The sequence below is a fragment of the Mesocricetus auratus genome, unplaced genomic scaffold, assembly GCF_017639785.1.
Source record: "Mesocricetus auratus isolate SY011 unplaced genomic scaffold, BCM_Maur_2.0 Super-Scaffold_100028, whole genome shotgun sequence".
Taxonomy (NCBI): domain Eukaryota; kingdom Metazoa; phylum Chordata; class Mammalia; order Rodentia; family Cricetidae; genus Mesocricetus; species Mesocricetus auratus.
Genome location: NW_024429209.1, coordinates 13,824,990 through 13,842,310, shown reverse-complemented (window position 1 = coordinate 13,842,310; position 17,321 = coordinate 13,824,990). Strand labels below are relative to the sequence as shown.

The 17,321-nt window shown below is 52.1% G+C and overlaps 1 protein-coding gene and 1 long non-coding RNA gene across 3 annotated transcripts; one reads left to right on the top strand and one right to left on the bottom strand.

The window, feature by feature from the left end:
* Nucleotides 1–4,183: 4,183 nt before the first annotated feature.
* On the bottom strand, nt 4,184–6,559 carry LOC121134464. Its single transcript, XR_005871548.1, has 2 exons — nt 6,035–6,559; nt 4,184–5,405 (listed from the first exon to the last, which is right to left on the bottom strand). It is a non-coding gene; the product is annotated as an uncharacterized LOC121134464 (long non-coding RNA).
* Nucleotides 4,471–15,466, top strand: Spata2 (spermatogenesis associated 2). Of its 2 annotated transcripts, none has more exons than XM_005074426.4 (3): nt 4,471–5,029; nt 11,259–11,693; nt 12,264–15,466. In XM_005074426.4, the coding sequence occupies exons 2-3, from the start codon at nt 11,376–11,378 to the stop codon at nt 13,491–13,493; spliced, it is 1,548 nt and encodes a 515-aa protein (XP_005074483.1). In that variant the 5' UTR covers nt 4,471–5,029; nt 11,259–11,375; the 3' UTR covers nt 13,494–15,466. The 2 variants fall into 2 exon arrangements, with proteins under 2 accessions (XP_005074483.1, XP_012972147.1); XM_013116693.3 differs by lacking the exon at nt 4,471–5,029 and adding an exon at nt 5,393–5,893.
* Nucleotides 15,467–17,321: the final 1,855 nt, after the last annotated feature.

Below are 17,321 nucleotides of genomic sequence, written 5' to 3'. Positions count from 1 at the left end.
TGCAAGATGTGTCAGGGGTATTTCATTCAACCAAAAGGACAGTCAGATTTCAGGACCCACACCTATGACGTAAACAGGCAGAAGCAGCAGAATTGCCTTGAGTTCAGGGACAGCATGATGCTGCATAGCGAGTACTCAGCCTTGGTTACAGTGTAGAACTCCGAAGGAAAAAGAAGCCTGTAACAAGCAGTGGGGTGGTAGAATGGCTATCAGCTCCTTTGCAGGGATGGGAACGAAGAAAGACGGAGGGTTGGCAAGGTGGGATGGGTGCTTGATGACCTCAGTTGGATCCCCAGGGCCATGGTGGCAGAAAGTGAGAACTGACTCCATCAAGTTGTCCTCTGACCTTCACACACACGCTGTGGTATGCAGAAATACTGTCCAGTCCCCGCCCAGTGCCCACCAACACAGTAACTAAATGTAAAAACAAAACAAAAAACCCCGCTAAGCTGGAAGGTGGCTGCACACACCTACAATCCCCCCACCTAGGAAGCGGAGGAGGCCTTCTAGGCCAGCCTAGGATACATAGCAGGTTTCAGGTGAGCAAGAGCTGTTACCAACCGACCCCAACAGTGACAGCTGCTGCTGAGTGCTTAGTCAAGTGCTTGTGGGGACCACCTGGTGTCAGTGGCGTCCAGTGGGTGCTGCTGTCATCTGGAAGCTAACAGATGAAGAGCCCGTGGCACAGAGACTTCAGGCTCTCTAGTGCTCATTATGCACTGTGAGCTAGTGCTCTGGAAGATGCCATTTCTACTGTGCCAGGCTCTGGACTCTCAGTACGTCATTATGTGCTTGCCAGCAGCTGAGATTTCATCTCCTGGTTCTTTCTTGTCTGACTGCTTTCTTCCCTTCAGGTGAAAGGAAGGCCAGACCTGTGCATAAGCTCAAAACCCAATAAACAAACTATGGAATTAATACTTGAGTACTGGGGGTTGAACCCGAGGCCTCATGCTGAGAGGCAAGCACCCTACTACAACAAAAAGCATGCAGGCTGCTCTCCCAAAGCACTCAAGTTTGGTCCATGACTGTCTGTAACTCCAGTTCTAAAGAATTTGAACACCCTGACTTCTTCTGCCTCTGTGGGCACTGGGAATGCTCACAGTGTATGCAAGCAAAATACCCAAAACAAATTTTAACATGTTTTTTTTGAAACAGGGTTGCTCTGTGTAGTCCTGGCTGTTCTGCAACTCACTCTGTAGACCAGGCTGGTCTTGAACTCACAGAGATCTGCCTGCCTCTGTCTCCTGAGTGCTGGGACTAAAGTTGAGCACTGCAACACCTGAGCAAGATTTATTCTTTATGTGCAGGTAGGTGTCAGAGTCCCTGGAACTGGAGTTACAGGAGATTGTGGGCTTCGCAATGTGGTTGCTGAGAACTGAACTTTGGTCCTCTGGAAGAACAGCAAGGGTTCATAACTGTTGAGTGCCTTCCCTGCCCCCTAAACAGATGACTTTTCACTGCTTAGGTCTCAGGCTGGAATTGAACTCCAGTCATTCTCTTGCCTCAGTACTAGGGCTGAAATGACTAGGGGAAACAGGCATCTGGACTATATTCCTCTCTGGTTGGCTTTGGATATTTACATGAACCTAAGCTCAGTGATACTGACCAATGCTTGTTTTGCTTGTTTTTGTCCCACAGCGTGTCTTTTCCTTGCCCAGCATGTTTTGAGGCATCATGCAGAGTCCCATCATCCCCTGCAGGTGCAGGCTGCTTAGGGAGACACTCCACTCATCATGCTGCTGTTTGGAGCCGACCCCCCCTCCCCCTTTGTTTGCCACTGAATCATACAGCTACCTGCACTTCTCCCAGAGGCCAAGAAAGCCCACTGCTGGGTCACAGAACTTCTTTCGGTTTTTGTTCTGCGTGCTTCTGTATTGTTGGAATCCTGCTAGTTTTGTGGGGGGGGGCATAATAAAAAATAGAAAGAGGTAGGTAGAGTGTTGGCTCCTAAAAAGTGAGGGTGCCTGGTGGTTGTCACATGATCATTATGTAACCTGCTAATCATTATGTAATGAAATTTGGACACCAAGCACAGAAGTCACAAGTCTTCATTTGTGTAGAGGATGAGAAATGTGCCTTTCTTGAGACCTTGGGTCTTTTCTGACAGGAAATGTCACATGTTTCCATCACTAGGGCTTTCCTCTTGGCTGTCACAGAACCACAGAGATGGAAGGGACTTTCTTAAAGCCTCATGTGAAAATGCAAGCTTGATACACTTGCTGCCAGGGCCTTTTGTCCCCTTTCCTTGTTAAGGGGATTGAGACAGGGTCTCGTGTAGCCCAGGCTGGCCTCAACATACTATTAGCAAGAATGGCCTTGAACTCCAGATTCTCCTGCCTCTATCTCCTGAGTTCAGAGATTACAGGCATATACCACCACTCCTGGCTTGAAAAAGATTTATTTTTACTTTTTAATTTGTGTATATGTCTGCCATGTGAGTGCAGGTGCTCTCAGAGGTAAAGCCAAAAGAAAGTGTTAGATTCCCTGGAGTTGGAGTTACAGTTGAGAAGCCTGATGCGGGAGCTACAAACTGAACAGTTTGTGCGTGCACTTAACCTCAACTTATATGTGGAATTACATCAGGCTTTCTGACTTTCTTTTGTGGGTGTCACCCTGGTTCTAAGAGTGTTACCCTGGTTCTCTACAACCAGAGAACACCAGCTGGATGGCTCCTGATGAGACTGCACAGGGCCCCGGGGGACACAGATGAAAAGGAGGGTGGGGCCTGGTGCGGCGTCATGCTGCCCAAGTGTGTGACCTGCAGGACTAAGAGCCGAGCTACAGCCACGGTGAGTGTTGTGGGGGGTCAGGAGGGGAAGGCTCTGGCTCTCTTAGCTGGAGGAGTCACAGAACTGCAGGAAGAAAGCAAGGCTGAGTTGAGGCTGGACGCCAGCATGTAAGACAGGGGGAGGAAGGGCGCCAGAAGGGTGTCCTAAACCAGGCAGCAGGTGGAGAGGCCGGAGGCCTGAAAAAGCCACGCGGTGGTGGTGCACGACTTTGATTCCAGCATTCGGGAGGCAGAGGCAGGCAGAGCTCTGTGAGTTTGGGGCCTGCCTGGTCTACAGAGTGAGTTCCAGGACAGTCAAGGCTACACATCCAGATTGCTTCGAGAAAACCCCGAAATTCCAGCCAATCAAAAATGATGCTCCATACCTTACCTGTGTCTGGCACTTGTCAAACTCTAGGGATTTTGGGGCAAATCAAAGCCCCGCCCCCTCTAAGTTAAAAACTTTGTGTATATGATTTTTTTTTTCCTGAACGTGTGACTGTGCACCACACGCATGAATGCCTCTTAGAGGCCAGAAGAAGGTGTCTAATTCCCTGTGTCTGGCAGGGTGTTCTGGGGAACTGAACCCAGGTCTTCGAGCAGCCAGTCCTTAAAGGCTGAGCTGTCTCCCCAGCACAGCACCTGGAGTTCATCTCTCAGGGAGCTCCCAGTCAATGTGGCAAGGAGGAGTTTAGAGAAACCTATGGAAAGTCGAGGGGCAAGCTGTCAGGACACAAGCCACTGTAGACTGTGTAGCTCCCGAAGGGAGATGGGAGGATTGCACCGGCCCCTCTGGTTTCCATGGTTACACAACTGAGGGACGCCGGCTTCATTCAGGAGACAGAGACAGGCTGAGCTCCACAAGTTTGAGAGTAGCCTGGGCTACAAGTGAATTACAGGCCAGAATACATAGTGAGCGCTAGACCAGCCTGGGCTACTTGTCTCAAGCAACTTCTTTAGGTCTTAGTCTGGGCTCACTATGTACTAAGCAGTTTCTGTGTAGTTCATTCTGACTACATCTTACTCGGCAGCTGCCATTAATTATTATTGCCATTATTACTGCTTTTAAACGATATTATGATGAGGCTCAGAGAGGTTAAGTGGCTTGTTCATGGTCACCCTGCTAGTAACCAGTTAAAGTTAACACTAGGAGCCTCCCCGTCCTGTGTGTCCATTGTTGGGAACTGAACGCAGGGAGCACACACCGGCTAGGCCAGGGTTCTAGGAATGGGTATAGCCTCAGCCTTCTATTATTTCCTTCTAGGCAGGAGCTCGCCAAATTGTGGATGTTAGCCTTAAACTCACACTCCTCCTGACTCTTCGGAATAGTTGAGATTATTGAGCCGCGCCCTGAGGTCCAATCTATGGATTAATGGGAATGATTGATTCCCATTATTGTTATCACTCGAGACAGAGTTTTGCTGTGTAGCGATTTATTTTTAGTTTACGTTATGTGTTGCTTGCATCTATGTATGTATACCACGTGCGTGACTAATCCCCGAGGAGGTCTGAGAGGGCATCAGATCCCCTGGAACTGGTGTTATGGATGGTTGTGAGCCTCCACGTGAGTGCTGGGAATCGAACCCGTATCCTATGAAGGCAACAAGTGCTCCAAAACGCTGAGCCCTCCCCTGAGCCTCCCTTCACGCCCCATCCGCCCCAACCTTGGTCGCCAGTGGTAACACCCACGGTCCTCTCTCCAGTCTCGGGTGACCTCCGCGTTGACTCTACCCTCCGCGGTTTCGTCTTTGAAATGGGATCGCGGGTCCTGACGTCACTCGGGCTCTCAAGCACTGTCCTGACCAAGGGGAAAGCCGGCCAGGTGGAAAAACCAATCCCCCGGCTCTGGAACCCGTTTCTATGACAACCCGGCTAACCAGCGTCTGCGGGCGGAGCGCTGCTTGTCACTTCCAGCTCATTTGCTTCCGGGTTCCGCTTGGGCCTCCTCGACTGCCCCTGAGGGGTGAGGTTGGGTTCCGCGGAGAAGCGCTCCTCCCCTCCTCCCGTCTCCCGCTGCCTCGTCCCCGAACGGTAGCCCCTCATTCCTCCTGTTCACCTGGGGGCCACCGGCTTCCGCCGCTCCTTCCCAGGCTCAGCGCGCAGCCTCGATCCGGCCTCTCGCAGGGGCCCTCCGTTGACGTCACTTCCGGGCAGAGTGCTTCCGGGCCGCCCAAGCTCCGGTACTGGTCTCGGTCCCTGGAGCCGGCGGGAGCGACGGGGCCGTGCTCCGGCGGCGCTCGCTTGGCTGGCGGGCAGCGGCGGGTGAGTGCGGGGCAGGCGGGAGGGCGGGTCCCTGCGGGCGCCGTCGCTGTCCAGGTCCTCGGCTCCGTCCCCGCGGCCGCAGCTGCTATTTGCGCCGGCCGCAGCCCTCGCTCCGGGTGAAACTGCTCACGCGCCCCCGGCGCCCCCGGGGACAGGCACCGCGCCGTGGCTCGCAGCCGGGAGGGGAGGCGGACCTGGCTTTGGACTCACCGAGTGACCTTGCCTAAGTCGCTCCGCCTCGGGAGCCTCGGTCTCCGGGTCTGTGAGGAGGGACGCGACGGACGGCCTTCCGGGGCTGCGGTGGGCGTGGAATGAGGAGGACGCAGGCGTTGCACGATGCCGGGGTACAGCAGGTGTCCAGTGACAGATCCCGGCACTTCATTGGCAGACGGAGGGGCGTTAGCGAGAGCTTGCACAGCGTGTCCGATACCCCTGGGCTCTGCCCCAGTTCCCGGTACCACCTACAAAACGACCCTGTGCGCCTGCCTTTGAGCCCGGGGCGTTTTCCCCGCCGCTATGGCGGTCAGGGGCCGGCGGCTCACCCAGCAGGGAGTAGCCGCCGCAGGTTTATGACCCCTGCAGGAAAGGGGCATAGCTCCTGTCGGAACCCCCAAGAGAAGCAGCTGTGGGGAGGGAAGCCATGTTCCAGCACAGCCCACGTTGTTTTCAGAGCTCTGGAAGACCCCGTGACAGTGTTTCTGGAGGCTAGTAGTGCAGAGTTCCTGTAGTGTTCTACAGTCAGCGGGGATGGTGCCGATAAGTCTGGGAACCTCTTGCTTAGAATGATTGCATAGAGGTGAGCTGGAGAGAAGAGGGATGGAGCCGCGTCTCTGATTCCGTTTGGAGGATGAAGCTGAACCAGGGGTGTGTAAACATGTAGATTGCAGAGTTGGGACCCAAATAGCATCTGCCAGTATAGGGAGAGAGTGCCTTTCAATGCTGCCACGGGGCATATTCTGCTTGAATGGGCCAGCAGTGGTAAAGCCGAACCGATGCTCTACTTACCACATTATTTGGTTTCCATTCAGCTGAACTTTAAACGCCTTCGGCTTTCTCCATTGGATGTTTAAAGAATAATTGTTGGTAAAGCCCTCTGCCTGTGCACTAGCTTCGTCTTCACTGTCTTGCTTTAACAAAGGGGCCCAGATTGTGGATTCAGGAGGTGCCACCCAGAACCGATAGCACTAGGCATCCACCCTTCTGCTTCCGTGTTCTGGATATCCAGAGAGCTGTATTTTTCCCCCTGCCAGCCTGGATTGGCTTGGCATTCCAGTCTTTGGGTTGCTTAGAGAAATTAACAGCTTCTGTCACTGGGCTGTCTTGCTCTCCTGTAACCAGGCTGTGTTTTGCAGAGAATGTGTGTTTTTGTTGTGCTTTCCAGAGTGCTGGGAATAAATTGCTGGCTCTGTGCTCAGAAAAGACAACAGTTAGGGCCAGCCACAAGGCAGCCTGTATTCTTAGGAAATGTATTCAGCAGGGATGATGTAACTGCCTCACTGCTGGCTGGTCTCTGGCCAGCCTCTCTCCTGGGCCCTTGAGCTTACATCATTAAGAGGCTGGTGGCTCTCCCAGCCCATTCAGTGTGGGAAGATGGCAGTTTTGCTACTATGAGACTAGTATTCTGGGCTGCAAGGCATTTTGACTGAACAAGCCTTTCCAGGAGCCCACCCCAGAAGATGTAGCCAGATGGCTTTTGCCTAGGGTTAGATTCAGGTTCAAGTCTCAGATCCATGACTTGTCTCGACTTAGGACAAGTGAATTGGCTCTCTGCTCAGTTCCCTCTTGAATGCTGGCTGTCCTGTGGATCTTACTGGTTTTTGGACAGTTGGCACAGGGACTTGCATATCCTGATCTCTTTGTAATTGATACCAGTTATAGCCAGAAATGGGTGAGCTGAAAGGGAGAACGCCAGTCCTCGGGACCTGTTGGCCCTTTTGGCTCTGCTGATGTTGAGTGCATCTCAGTGTCTTCAGCTGCTGTCAAGATGAAATGGGAGATGTGATTAAAGTGGAGAGCCTGTCGTGTCACTTGGAACATAGTGGGTCCCTAGTCATTATTTCATTCTCTTACCCTGTGGTGTGTGGTGTATTTGGGTCTGTATCTGTAGAGGACGCCAGAGGTTACATGACTTTCTCTTATCTCTGCACTTTAAGAGTTTTTAAATTTTTATTTTTATTTATGCGGTTGGGTGTTTTTCCTTCATGCATATCTATGGACCATGTGTATGCCTTGGAGGCATGAAGACGGTGTCAGATCCCCTGGGGTTGGAGTTACAGACAGTGATAAGTCTGGTAAGCCCCCATGTGGGTTCTGGGAATTAAATCCAGGTCCTCTATAAAAGCAACCAGGGCTCTTAAGCTCTTAACCACTGAGCCATCTCTCCATCTCCCCCCTTAAAATAATAAAAAAAAAAACTGTGTGTGAGTATTTTGCTCGAATCTGTGTCAGTCCACATTCTGGGCATGCCAGGTGCACACAGAAGTAAAAAGAGCATGTCAGATCCCCTGGAACTGGAGTTATGGACAGTGGTGAGCCATCATATGGGTTCTGGGAATTAAACACAGGCCCCTGCAAGAACAGGTGTTTTTAATCACTAAGTTATCCCTCTAGGCACCACCACCACCTCCTTTTTTTTTTTTTTTTTTTTTTTTGAGGTAGGGTATTACAGTGTAGCCCTGGCTGGGCTGGAACTTACAGAGATCCACCTGCTGGCCTGCCTCTCGCTGCTACCAAGTATTGGAACTAGGTCCTCTTCATTTTATTTTGTTTTCTAGACAAGGTGTCTTTGTGTAGCCTTGGCTGTCCTGGAACTCACTCTTAGACCAGGCTGGCCTTGAACTCAGAGATCCACCTGACTCTGCCTCCTGGCCTTGGGATTCAGGGTGTGCACCAGCATTGGAGGCTCCCTGTTCTTGCTAGGTGGGCTGTTGATCAGGCTCTTAGAATTGTCCTGTCTTTGCTCCCCAGTGCTGATGCTGCAGTGTACACAGTGAGTGAGTTCTTCATGCTTGCACGGAGAGCACTGCTGAGCCCTCCCCCCATGCCCCTCCTTTTCTCATACAGGATCTGAACTCTCTACCTCAGGCTGACTTTGAACTCTTAAGAGATCTTCCTGTTCCAACCCTCTGAGTGCTGGGATTGCAGGCATTCATTTTCTTTTGCCTTCCCCTCCCCCCTACCAGCCCTGTTGAGATTTTCTTGAGAGTAATCCAGACTGAACTTAAGTGCATGGCAATTCTCCTGCCTCAGCCTCTAGGCTGGGTTTCTAGGTGTGTGCTGCTTCTCTCAGCTTCAGGATTCTGTATGTTTCTCGCCCTTATTTTAGGACTGTGAGCACTCACTGAAGCTGTGAGTTTCCTTTCCTTGTTTCTTGTTTGCCAGCCAAAAACAAGGGTGTGGAGTGAGGAGCCATTGCAAAACAGCACCTCTTTGCTGAGTTGGGCAGGAGGATGGCTCCCTTTGCAAATGTCATCTACCTGGAGCTAAAGGCTGACTTCCACAGAGAGGAAAAAAATAGCAGTGTTTAGGAAGATGCATGGTAGCCACCCACTGTTGCTGTCCACCACAAAAGACGGTTTCTATATAACCCTGGCTGTCCTGGAACTCACTATCAGGCTGCCTCTGTTTCCTAAGTGCTGGGGTGTGTATGACCGTGCCTGTCTTATTTTATGTGTGTGGGTGGCTTGCCTGCATATAGGTCTGTGCACCATGTGTGTGCAGTGTCCGCAGAGGTCAGAAGAGGACATCAGATCCCCTGGGACTGGAGTGACAGGGACAGATAGTTCTGTGTTGCTATTTGAGTGCTGGGAATGAAACCTGGGTCCCCTACAAGAGCTGCCCAGACCATTTAACTGCTGAACCATGTCTCCAGCCCCCAGCCCTTATTAATATTTTACCTCGGCACTTGAAAGGCTGAGGCAGGAGGATCAGGAGTTCAAGGTCACCCTCAATGGTGCAGCAAATTTGAGGTCAGCTTGAGCTACATGAGACCATATCTGGTGCTTAAGATAGGATCCAGGGTCTCATGCATGCTAGGCAGCTGCTCAACTACTGTGTCACCCACCCCACCCTCTTGATAGTCTTTTTGGTTTTCTTTGTTTGGTTTTTCGAGACAGGGTTTCTCTGTATTGTTTTGGAGGCTGTCCTAAAACTTGCTCTGTAGACCAGGCTGGCCTCGAACTCACAGAGATCCGCCTGCCTTTGCCTCTTGCGTGCTGGGATTAAAGGCATGCGCCGCTGCTGCTGCCGCCACCACCACCACCACCCAACCTCTTTTTTGTTTTCAAACTTAACGAAAACCATCTCCTCATAGGTAAACCCCATGTTTATTATCAAGAGCAGCTGCAAATGTTCTCTTTGGCCGCAGTGGGTTTGTATTGAGAGGATGTGCATGCTTGGGTGGCTGCCGAGCTGTTCTAGGTAGCATTGGTCTACACTGTCTTCACCGATAGCCTCTACAGTTCCTGCTCCCCAGCCTTATCCAGGCCAGGTAGAAGGCAGGTGCTCTGTAAAACACTGTGGGATGTGGGCTTCAGGGTTGTCCGGGGCACAGAGTCACCCTAAGCTTCAGGCTGCATGGCATGCCATATTTGTCACTCATCCTCCAGCTGCTCTCGTGACCCTGCTGAGAGACCGAAGGGTCACTCTGTGTGTGCCTGAATTCCTTATATCATGCATTGCTCCAGTGGTATTAGGTACCTACTTGAAACTGCATCAGTGCTAATTACTGTGGTGACCTCTGACTTCATCAGAGTTACAGGTTATGGGGTGAAACTTAGAGGAAGCTAGTAAAAGAGTAAAGCCAGCAATTTCATATTGTGGCAGTGAGGGACTGGGAAGGTGGCATTTACTCGGCTCTGCGTTGGAACTGAGGCCTGGTGGTTCTGTGGACTGTTGATGGTGCCAGAACACAGATCTGCTGGAGGACTGCACAGGCCAACCCCAAGCCCCTTTGCCTCCCATAGTCTCAGTGATGCTGATGAGTCTTGCCTCACCTGGGCAGGTGCAGAGGTGAGCTTAGAGTAAGGTGGTCACCACCCATACTCTGGGATTCTGGCCAGGAAAGTGTCAGGTGCGGTTCATACCCACTCTGCTGGAGCCTTCTTGAGAAAGCCTGATGTCTTGAGAGTGGGCCCCTTGCCAGGGCAGAGAAGATCCTGTCACCATCTCACTAAACTGAGCATAAGTCCTTACTTACTGTGCAGAGCTGCGTGTGCTCATGAGGTTCATAAGTAAAAGGACTGAGGGGCTGTCCCAAGTGACTTGGACCAGGGCTCTGAACTCAGGCTGTGGAGCTCCTGCCTTGCTGCCTCACTAGCACTTACCCTTTTGAGCGCTGTTTGCCTGCAGTGTGTGGCAGTGTGAGTGTTGCTCTGTTTACCCAAGGCTGGCTGTGAGCTGCTGGGCTGGTGTGCATTCTGGCCCCGCCTTTTCTTCTCCCAGAAGCTGTAGCCCCTCTAAGGTGAAGGGGACAGCAGTCTGCCTGGTCTCTGTAGTCCCTCTTCAGACCCTTGAACTCTGCTGTGTGTGCTTTGGGAATGGGACGAAGGGTCTCTCATACAAATGAGTACAGTCCCAGCCTGTGTCCTGTGAGTCAGCCTCCCCCCCTCTTTGTGCCTGGTCTTTAGCAGCCTCCTTTGTGCCGGTGCCAATCTCCTTCCTGCTCCAGGAAAGCAGGGTGTGGTGGGCTGGGCTTGGACTCTGGAGTCTGCCTGGGCTCTGACCTTTGCTTCTCCTTGGGAGCTTTGTGGCCCTGGGTACTTTTCTCAATAACTGCCTGTCTCCAGGGGCACAGTAGCTTCTGTGCCCCCTTGCTCAGAAGTAAGGGGTTGGTTTCTGGGACCTGCTCTGCTGAGCCAGCTCAGCCCCTCCCTCCTGCCACCTCCAGTGTCACACCCTGGCCTGGCAGTGCTTCAGGTTTAACTTTGCCTGGGGCTTTCCCAAACTCCTCCTCTGTGACACCGAGGCCAAGCAGTGTGTGCCAGCTCTCTGACCCTGCCTCCGGGGCATTCGTCACTCCTGTGAGCTGCTGAGCTGCAGGCCTGTGTGTTCTCACCACCTTGCCCCTGTGTGTTCCATGTCTGTGCCAGGCGGAAGAGCATATGGAGGCCATCTGTGCTAAAGAGCCAGCATAGCCTAGGCCAGCTCTGGGCTCTGCTGTCCTCAGCATTCTGAAGCTGGGGTAGGGACCAGTCAGATGGGTGATGGCTTCTTGTTCCTCCCTTTTCAGAGCATGCGCTGGCCCGTGGGTACCATGCCAGTTCTTCATGTGATGTGCCAACCTCCAGTCCCAGAGCCATGGGGGAGATGAGGTAGCCCTTGGGTTTGATTGGGGAAGCCCAGTTCAATGGATACGAAGTACAAGGATGATTTATTTCGGAAGTACGTGCAGTTCCATGAGAGCAAAGTGGACACCACCCCTGGCAAGCAGCAGCCTGGTGGCGATGAGTACCTGCGAGTGGCAGCCGCCACGCTGCTCAGCCTGCACAAGGTGGACCCCTTGCAACGATTTCGGCTGATCCGCTTTTATGAAGTGGTGGAGAGCTCCCTCCGCTCACTGAGCGGCTCCAGCCTGAGCGCTTTGCACTGCGCCTTCAGCATGCTAGAGACGGTGGCCATCAACCTCTTCCTGTTCCCCTGGAAGAAGGAGTTCCGCAGCATCAAGGTGAGGTGGGGTGGCTGCCTCTGCCCGCTGCCCTCTCCTGAGCCCTGTTCTCATCCCAGGGTCTCTGAGCATCTGGGTGCTGGTGTGGGGCGGGGTTAAGAAAAGATTCTGTACTTTCCATAGCATGGGAACTGGGGGCCAGGGGTGGGGGGGTGGGGTGTAGGGAGTAGAGGCTGTACCAAGCCAGGCTGGAACCGTGACATGGTCTGTGTATTTATTTATTGTAGTGGGGATTAAAGCTATGGTGCATGCGGTATCCCAAGCTATATCCCCAGCCCTAATATGTCCCAAAAGGGACATTCTCTGGGCTTAGTGTCACACTCTCTATAATCCCATCCCCTGTACTTCCTTGTGGAACAAAGCCTTCATACCTACACAGAAAACTGATGGCCTCATGTGCCCCTTGCTTGGTGGTGTGCATTTAGTATGTTCTTGCCTAGGTGGTCTACAGGCAGAGACTCCCCATCTCTCCCTGCTAGTCCCGCTCTGCACTTGGTGTGAACAGGCGTCTCTGTAGCATGCCTCTTTTTCTTTTCTCTCTTTCTTTTTTTTGGCCCACTTTCTCCCTAGACCTACACAGGCCCTTTTGTTTACTATGTCAAGTCCACATTGCTGGAGGAGGACATCCGAGCCATTCTGAGGTTCATGGGCTACGAGCCTGAGTTGGGCACTGCGTACAAACTAAAGGAGCTTGTGGAGTCCCTCCAGGTGAAGATGGTCTCCTTTGAGCTCTTCCTGGCCACGGTGGAGTGTGAGCAGATGCTGGGGATCCACTCGAAGGTGAAGGACAAGGGCTACTCGGAGCTGGATGTGGTGACCGAACGCAAGGGCAGCACAGAGGACGCGCATGGGTGCTCAGATGCTCTGCGGAGACGGGCCGAGAGTCGGGAGCACCTGACCACTTCCATGGCTCGTGTGGCACTTCAGAAGTCAGCCAGTGAGCGGGCAGCCAAGGACTACTACAAGACCCGAGTGACCAAACCCTCCAGGTCGGTGGATGCCTACGATAGTTACTGGGAGGGCAGGAAGCTCTCCTCAAAGGTCTCCTCACTGGGTCTGCGAAAGGATCCCCTGGCCATGGCTGTAGGGGATGACCTGAAGGATGAGATCATCCGCCCGTCCCCCTCCTTGCTGACCATGTCCAGCTCCCCCCATGGTAGCCCTGATGACCCTCCATCCATCTCCCACGTCAATGGCCTTGGCCTGCTGCGCAGTACGTACTTTTCCACTCAGGATGACGTGGACCTGTATACGGACTCGGAACCCAGGGCCACCTACCGGAGGCAGGATGCGCTGCGACCAGATGTGTGGCTGGTTAAAAATGATGCCCACTCCATTTACCACAAGCGTTCACCCCCCACCAAAGAGTCAGCCCTCTCCAAGTGCCAAAACTGTGGCCTGCCCTGCAGCTCCTCCCTCTGCCAGCGCTGTGACAGTCTACTCGGCTGTCCTTCCGCCTCCAAGTCCAGCGCCTTTCCCAGTAAGGCCTCTGCTCACGACAGTCTGGTCCATGGGGCACCTGTGCGGGAGAAGTATGTGGGCCAGACTCAGGGCTTTGACCGGCTGCCACCTGTGCACTCAAAGCCCAAGCCCTCCACCACAGCCACCTCCCGCTGTGGCTTCTGTAACCGCGTGGGTGCCACCAACACCTGCACTCAGTGTTCAAAAGTCTCCTGCGACGCCTGCCTCGGCGCCTATCACTACGACCCCTGCTGCAGAAAGAGTGAGCTGCACAAGTTCATGCCCAATGACCAGCTCAACTACAAGTCCACGCAGTTCTCCCATCTCGTGTACAGATAGGTCCCACCCCACCTCCTGCTACAAGGGCTACACCACTGACCTGGCTTGGTTCCGTCAAGAGGTAGCACGGCAGTGTCAGAGGCGGAGGCCTGAGCTTGACCATGGAAGCGGCCAGGGCTACTGTTCCTTCACACGCGAGTTCACTTAGCACTTGACACGCCCCCGCAGCTGCTGTGTGGGCTGAGGGACAGAGTGGCACCTCATCCAGTCATTTCACTCATCTCTCCACTCCCTGCTTAGCTGGTTTGGGTTTGGGTTTTGGTTCTGGTTCCTTTGAAAGAAGGTCTCTGTCTCTGGGACTCTCGCCATACCTACCCCTCCCACTGCAAAGCCGGTTTGGACTGGGAAGGGTCCTTTGGGTCACCTTCAAATACCCACGAATGGCGAGCTAGAGGCCTGCTGGCTTGTGAAATGAGCCCTCCTGCCATACCAGCCTCTCTGATGGCTCGCCTCTTCTCCTGCTCTACTGATACAAGGATCCCTAGGCAGATGTCCCCTCCCCCTACCTCTCCCCAACCAGTTTCAAAGGGGAGCCAAGTCCAGTATTAGCTGAATGCCATCTTGCCAGCTCCACTCAATCAGCCCACAGTGTTGGCGAGCTCTGCTCAGCAATTGGAAAGTGGACTCCACAACAGCACTGATGTCCCTCCTTGTTTGCACCCCCTTATTGTACTGTATGTACAGTTGGAGGTTTATTTGCAAGTGAGTATTCAACTTACTGTGTGTTTCAACATGGTGAAAGGAATAATGATATGGTATATATAAAGGCACCCTGGGTCCTTTAGTCTTCCAAGCGGGGGTGCTCATGCCCTTTCCTAGGTGGTCTCCACTTGCTAGGGTGGAGCCGAGAGCCTCGCTCGGGGTAGGGGACTGACAGAGCCCATGTTTCTTCTCACGTGAGAGCTGCTGCCGTTCCCTATGGTAAATATTATTATACACCTACCTCCAGTGTGCACAAGGGGTTGGCACGGTGCCGAGGTCTGCAGTGACCCCAGTGACAAGTTGGAGACCTCAGCCTTCACATCTGCAGCTCTGGTCTTGGTGCCTGCTGAGCATGAATCTTGCACCCCAAACCTCGAGTTTCATTTCAGAAGGAAATTCAGGTGGGGTTCCCTGCCCCATCTATGCCTTCCTCACTGGTTCCCAGGGCTCTCAGCAGTGGCTCTCAAGTTTTTTTGCACTAGGGTGGGCAGAAGGGGTGGGGTGTGTGCCCTGCAGACAGATGCTTCTCCAGTGCTCAGCTGAGGGGCCAGGAGCCCTTGTATAAATTACCTGCCTCTGGGTTTTCCTTTCCGGGGAGCAGAGCCAGGAGTAGGCAGGAATTTGAAACTTTCACTTCCTTGTGAACTGGTAACACACTTCAGCCATAGGCAGCTGTGATGGCCACTGTTTGAGATCATGTGCTAGTGGGATTTCCCTAAGAAAGGCATTCAGCTGCGGAGCAGGCTTGACCAGCCGGACCCTGAGCCACTGTGAATTTGCTGGTGTCCTTCCTATTTACTGGAGTGATTTTAAGGTTTCAGATCTTACACGGCTCTTTTGTATCTCTAGCTGATAGATCACATGTAGATAGGTGTATATACAGCTAAATTTGAGTACTTTTATTACTGAGACTAGCTTCCCTGGGCAGCGGCCTTTGATGTTCCTTCTACACTCCAGAATTGTTTATGCCTGGCCCACTCCTGAGAGCTCTAGTTTTCCATTCCAGTTTGCTCCAGATTTGCAGGGACTCAAGATGGAGGCCAGGTTGCCTGAGTTAGTCCAGTATGCTTTCCACCAGGAAATATTGTGTGTACAGACTGGCATGGCCTCATCCCTCCGTGTGTCTCACTGTGGGAGATTGCTGTGATCCGAATAGTTGAGTAAATGCTAATTTAAAAATGCATATATTTTGCATTTGATTTCTACAGAGTTGAAATGTTCAGAGATGATTTTAAAAAACCAAATAAAGTGTCTTCCATTGTTAAAACGAAGTGTTTATGGCGTTAGCAGTCACTTTCTGCGGCTCCCCTCATTTGCAGCACACACAGGACGCTCGTCCCCAGGAGATGGGAACCAGGCCCAGGGGTTAGCTGCCCATTTCCCCACAGTGGGCTGTGTCCTGGGAGAAACAGTTGGGTGCTGCAGACATTATTAAGACCCCCCCACCCCTTTTATTCCTGCCTCCAGGTTTCTCTAATTAAAGGCACGTTCCACCACACCCAACCAAAAAAATAAAAACCAAACTTGACAGGTAGTGAGATATCACTATGGTTAAGAATACGGGCTGCTCTTCCAAGGACCTAGGTTCAATTCCCAGCACCCACATTGTAGTATAGTTAGAATAGTAGAATAGTTACAACTATTTCTAACTCCAGTTCCAGGGGATCTGACACCGTCTTCTGCAGGCACCAGGTATGTACATGGTATACATACATATAGGCAAAACACCCATACACAAAATTATTTTAAAAATTGACTCGTGTGTTTATTTTTGTTTCCACCAAGCTCAAGTCCCTCACATTTCGGGGTATGTGGCGGTGTTGAGGTCAGGGCCTAGGGTATGCTAGACAAGTGATGTCTCTCTGAACCAGCCAGACTGATTACCTTTAAATTGCCATTGCCTTTGCTACTGAGGCTGCCTGCAGAGCGTAGGAGCCCTAGTGTGTGTGTGTGTGTGTGTGTGTGTGTGTGTGTGTGTGTGTGAGACAGAGAGAGAAGTATGCATATTTACATGTGCACATGCATGAATGAAAGCCCTTGGCTTGAGTGCTCTCTACCTTCATTGAGGTAGGATATAATGGCCCTCAAGAAGCTGGTTTGACAGGCTTGCCAGTGTCTGAGCTTTGCTTACTTAGTCTGTCCAATTGTGCTATCACATGTTCTAGTCTCTTGATTTCCTAAAAACTGGTGGTCTCTCCCTGATTCCTACCTGTTGTCATGCATTGTTGCTAGGTGCTATCATGAGCTGAGGACAGTCCCTTATAGTGGGCCAGCTGAGTGCCTGAGGCCTGCCCAGTTCTGACACTTGAGTCCCCGTTGGCAACATCTCAGGGCCTGTGCAGGCAGGTGGGAGGGGGTGATGTGGGATTGCTGGGTCAGGCAGGGCCCAGTTCTTTTGTTTTTTTTTTTTTTGTTGTTGTTTGTTTTTCGAGACAGGGTTTCTCTATGGCTTTGGAGGCTGTCCTGGAACTCGCTCTGTAGACCAGGCTGGCCTCGAACTCACAGAGATCCGCCTGCCTCTGCCTCCCAAGTGCTGGGATTAAAGGCATGCGCCACCAACGCCCAGCGAGGGCCCAGTTCTAATTTATGTGTGTAAGGCTTGTTTCTCTCCCTCCCTCTTTCCTCCCTCCCCTCCCCCTCTTTTTTTTTTTTCTTTTTTTTTTTGAGACAGGGTTTCTCTGTGGCTTTGGAGGCTGTCCTGGAATCCACACTGTAGACCAGGCTGGCCTGGAACTCACAAAGATCCACCTGCCTCTGCCTCCTGAGTGCTGGCATTAAAGCCATGCATCACCACTGCCCAACTTAAATTTTTTATTATGTGTATGGGTGTTTTTGTCTGTGTATGTTTGTGTATTTGGTGTATGCAGTGTCCATTGAGGCCAGAAGAGGGAGTGGAATCCCTTGGAACTGGGGTTACAGACAGATGGTTGAGAACCAGATGTCCTCTGTGAGAGCAGCCGGTGTTCTTAACCACTGACCCATCTCTTTAGTCTCTCCCTTGGGAGGTTTTTTTTGTTTGGTTTTGGTTTTTTTTTTTTTTTTTTGAGACAGGGTTTCTTTGTGTAGCCCTGGCTGTCTTGGAACTCACTCTGTTGAGTGCCTTTCTTACGGAAACATCAGGAATGT

Excerpts from the sequence above, each read along its gene's own strand:
- Spata2 (XM_005074426.4), top strand. The coding sequence starts at position 11,376 with ATGGATACGAAGTACAAGGATGATTTATTTCGGAAGTACGTGCAGTTC. Across the intron at positions 11,694-12,263 it reads AGGAGTTCCGCAGCATCAAG|ACCTACACAGGCCCTTTTGT; the intron begins GTGAGGTGGGGT and ends CTTTCTCCCTAG.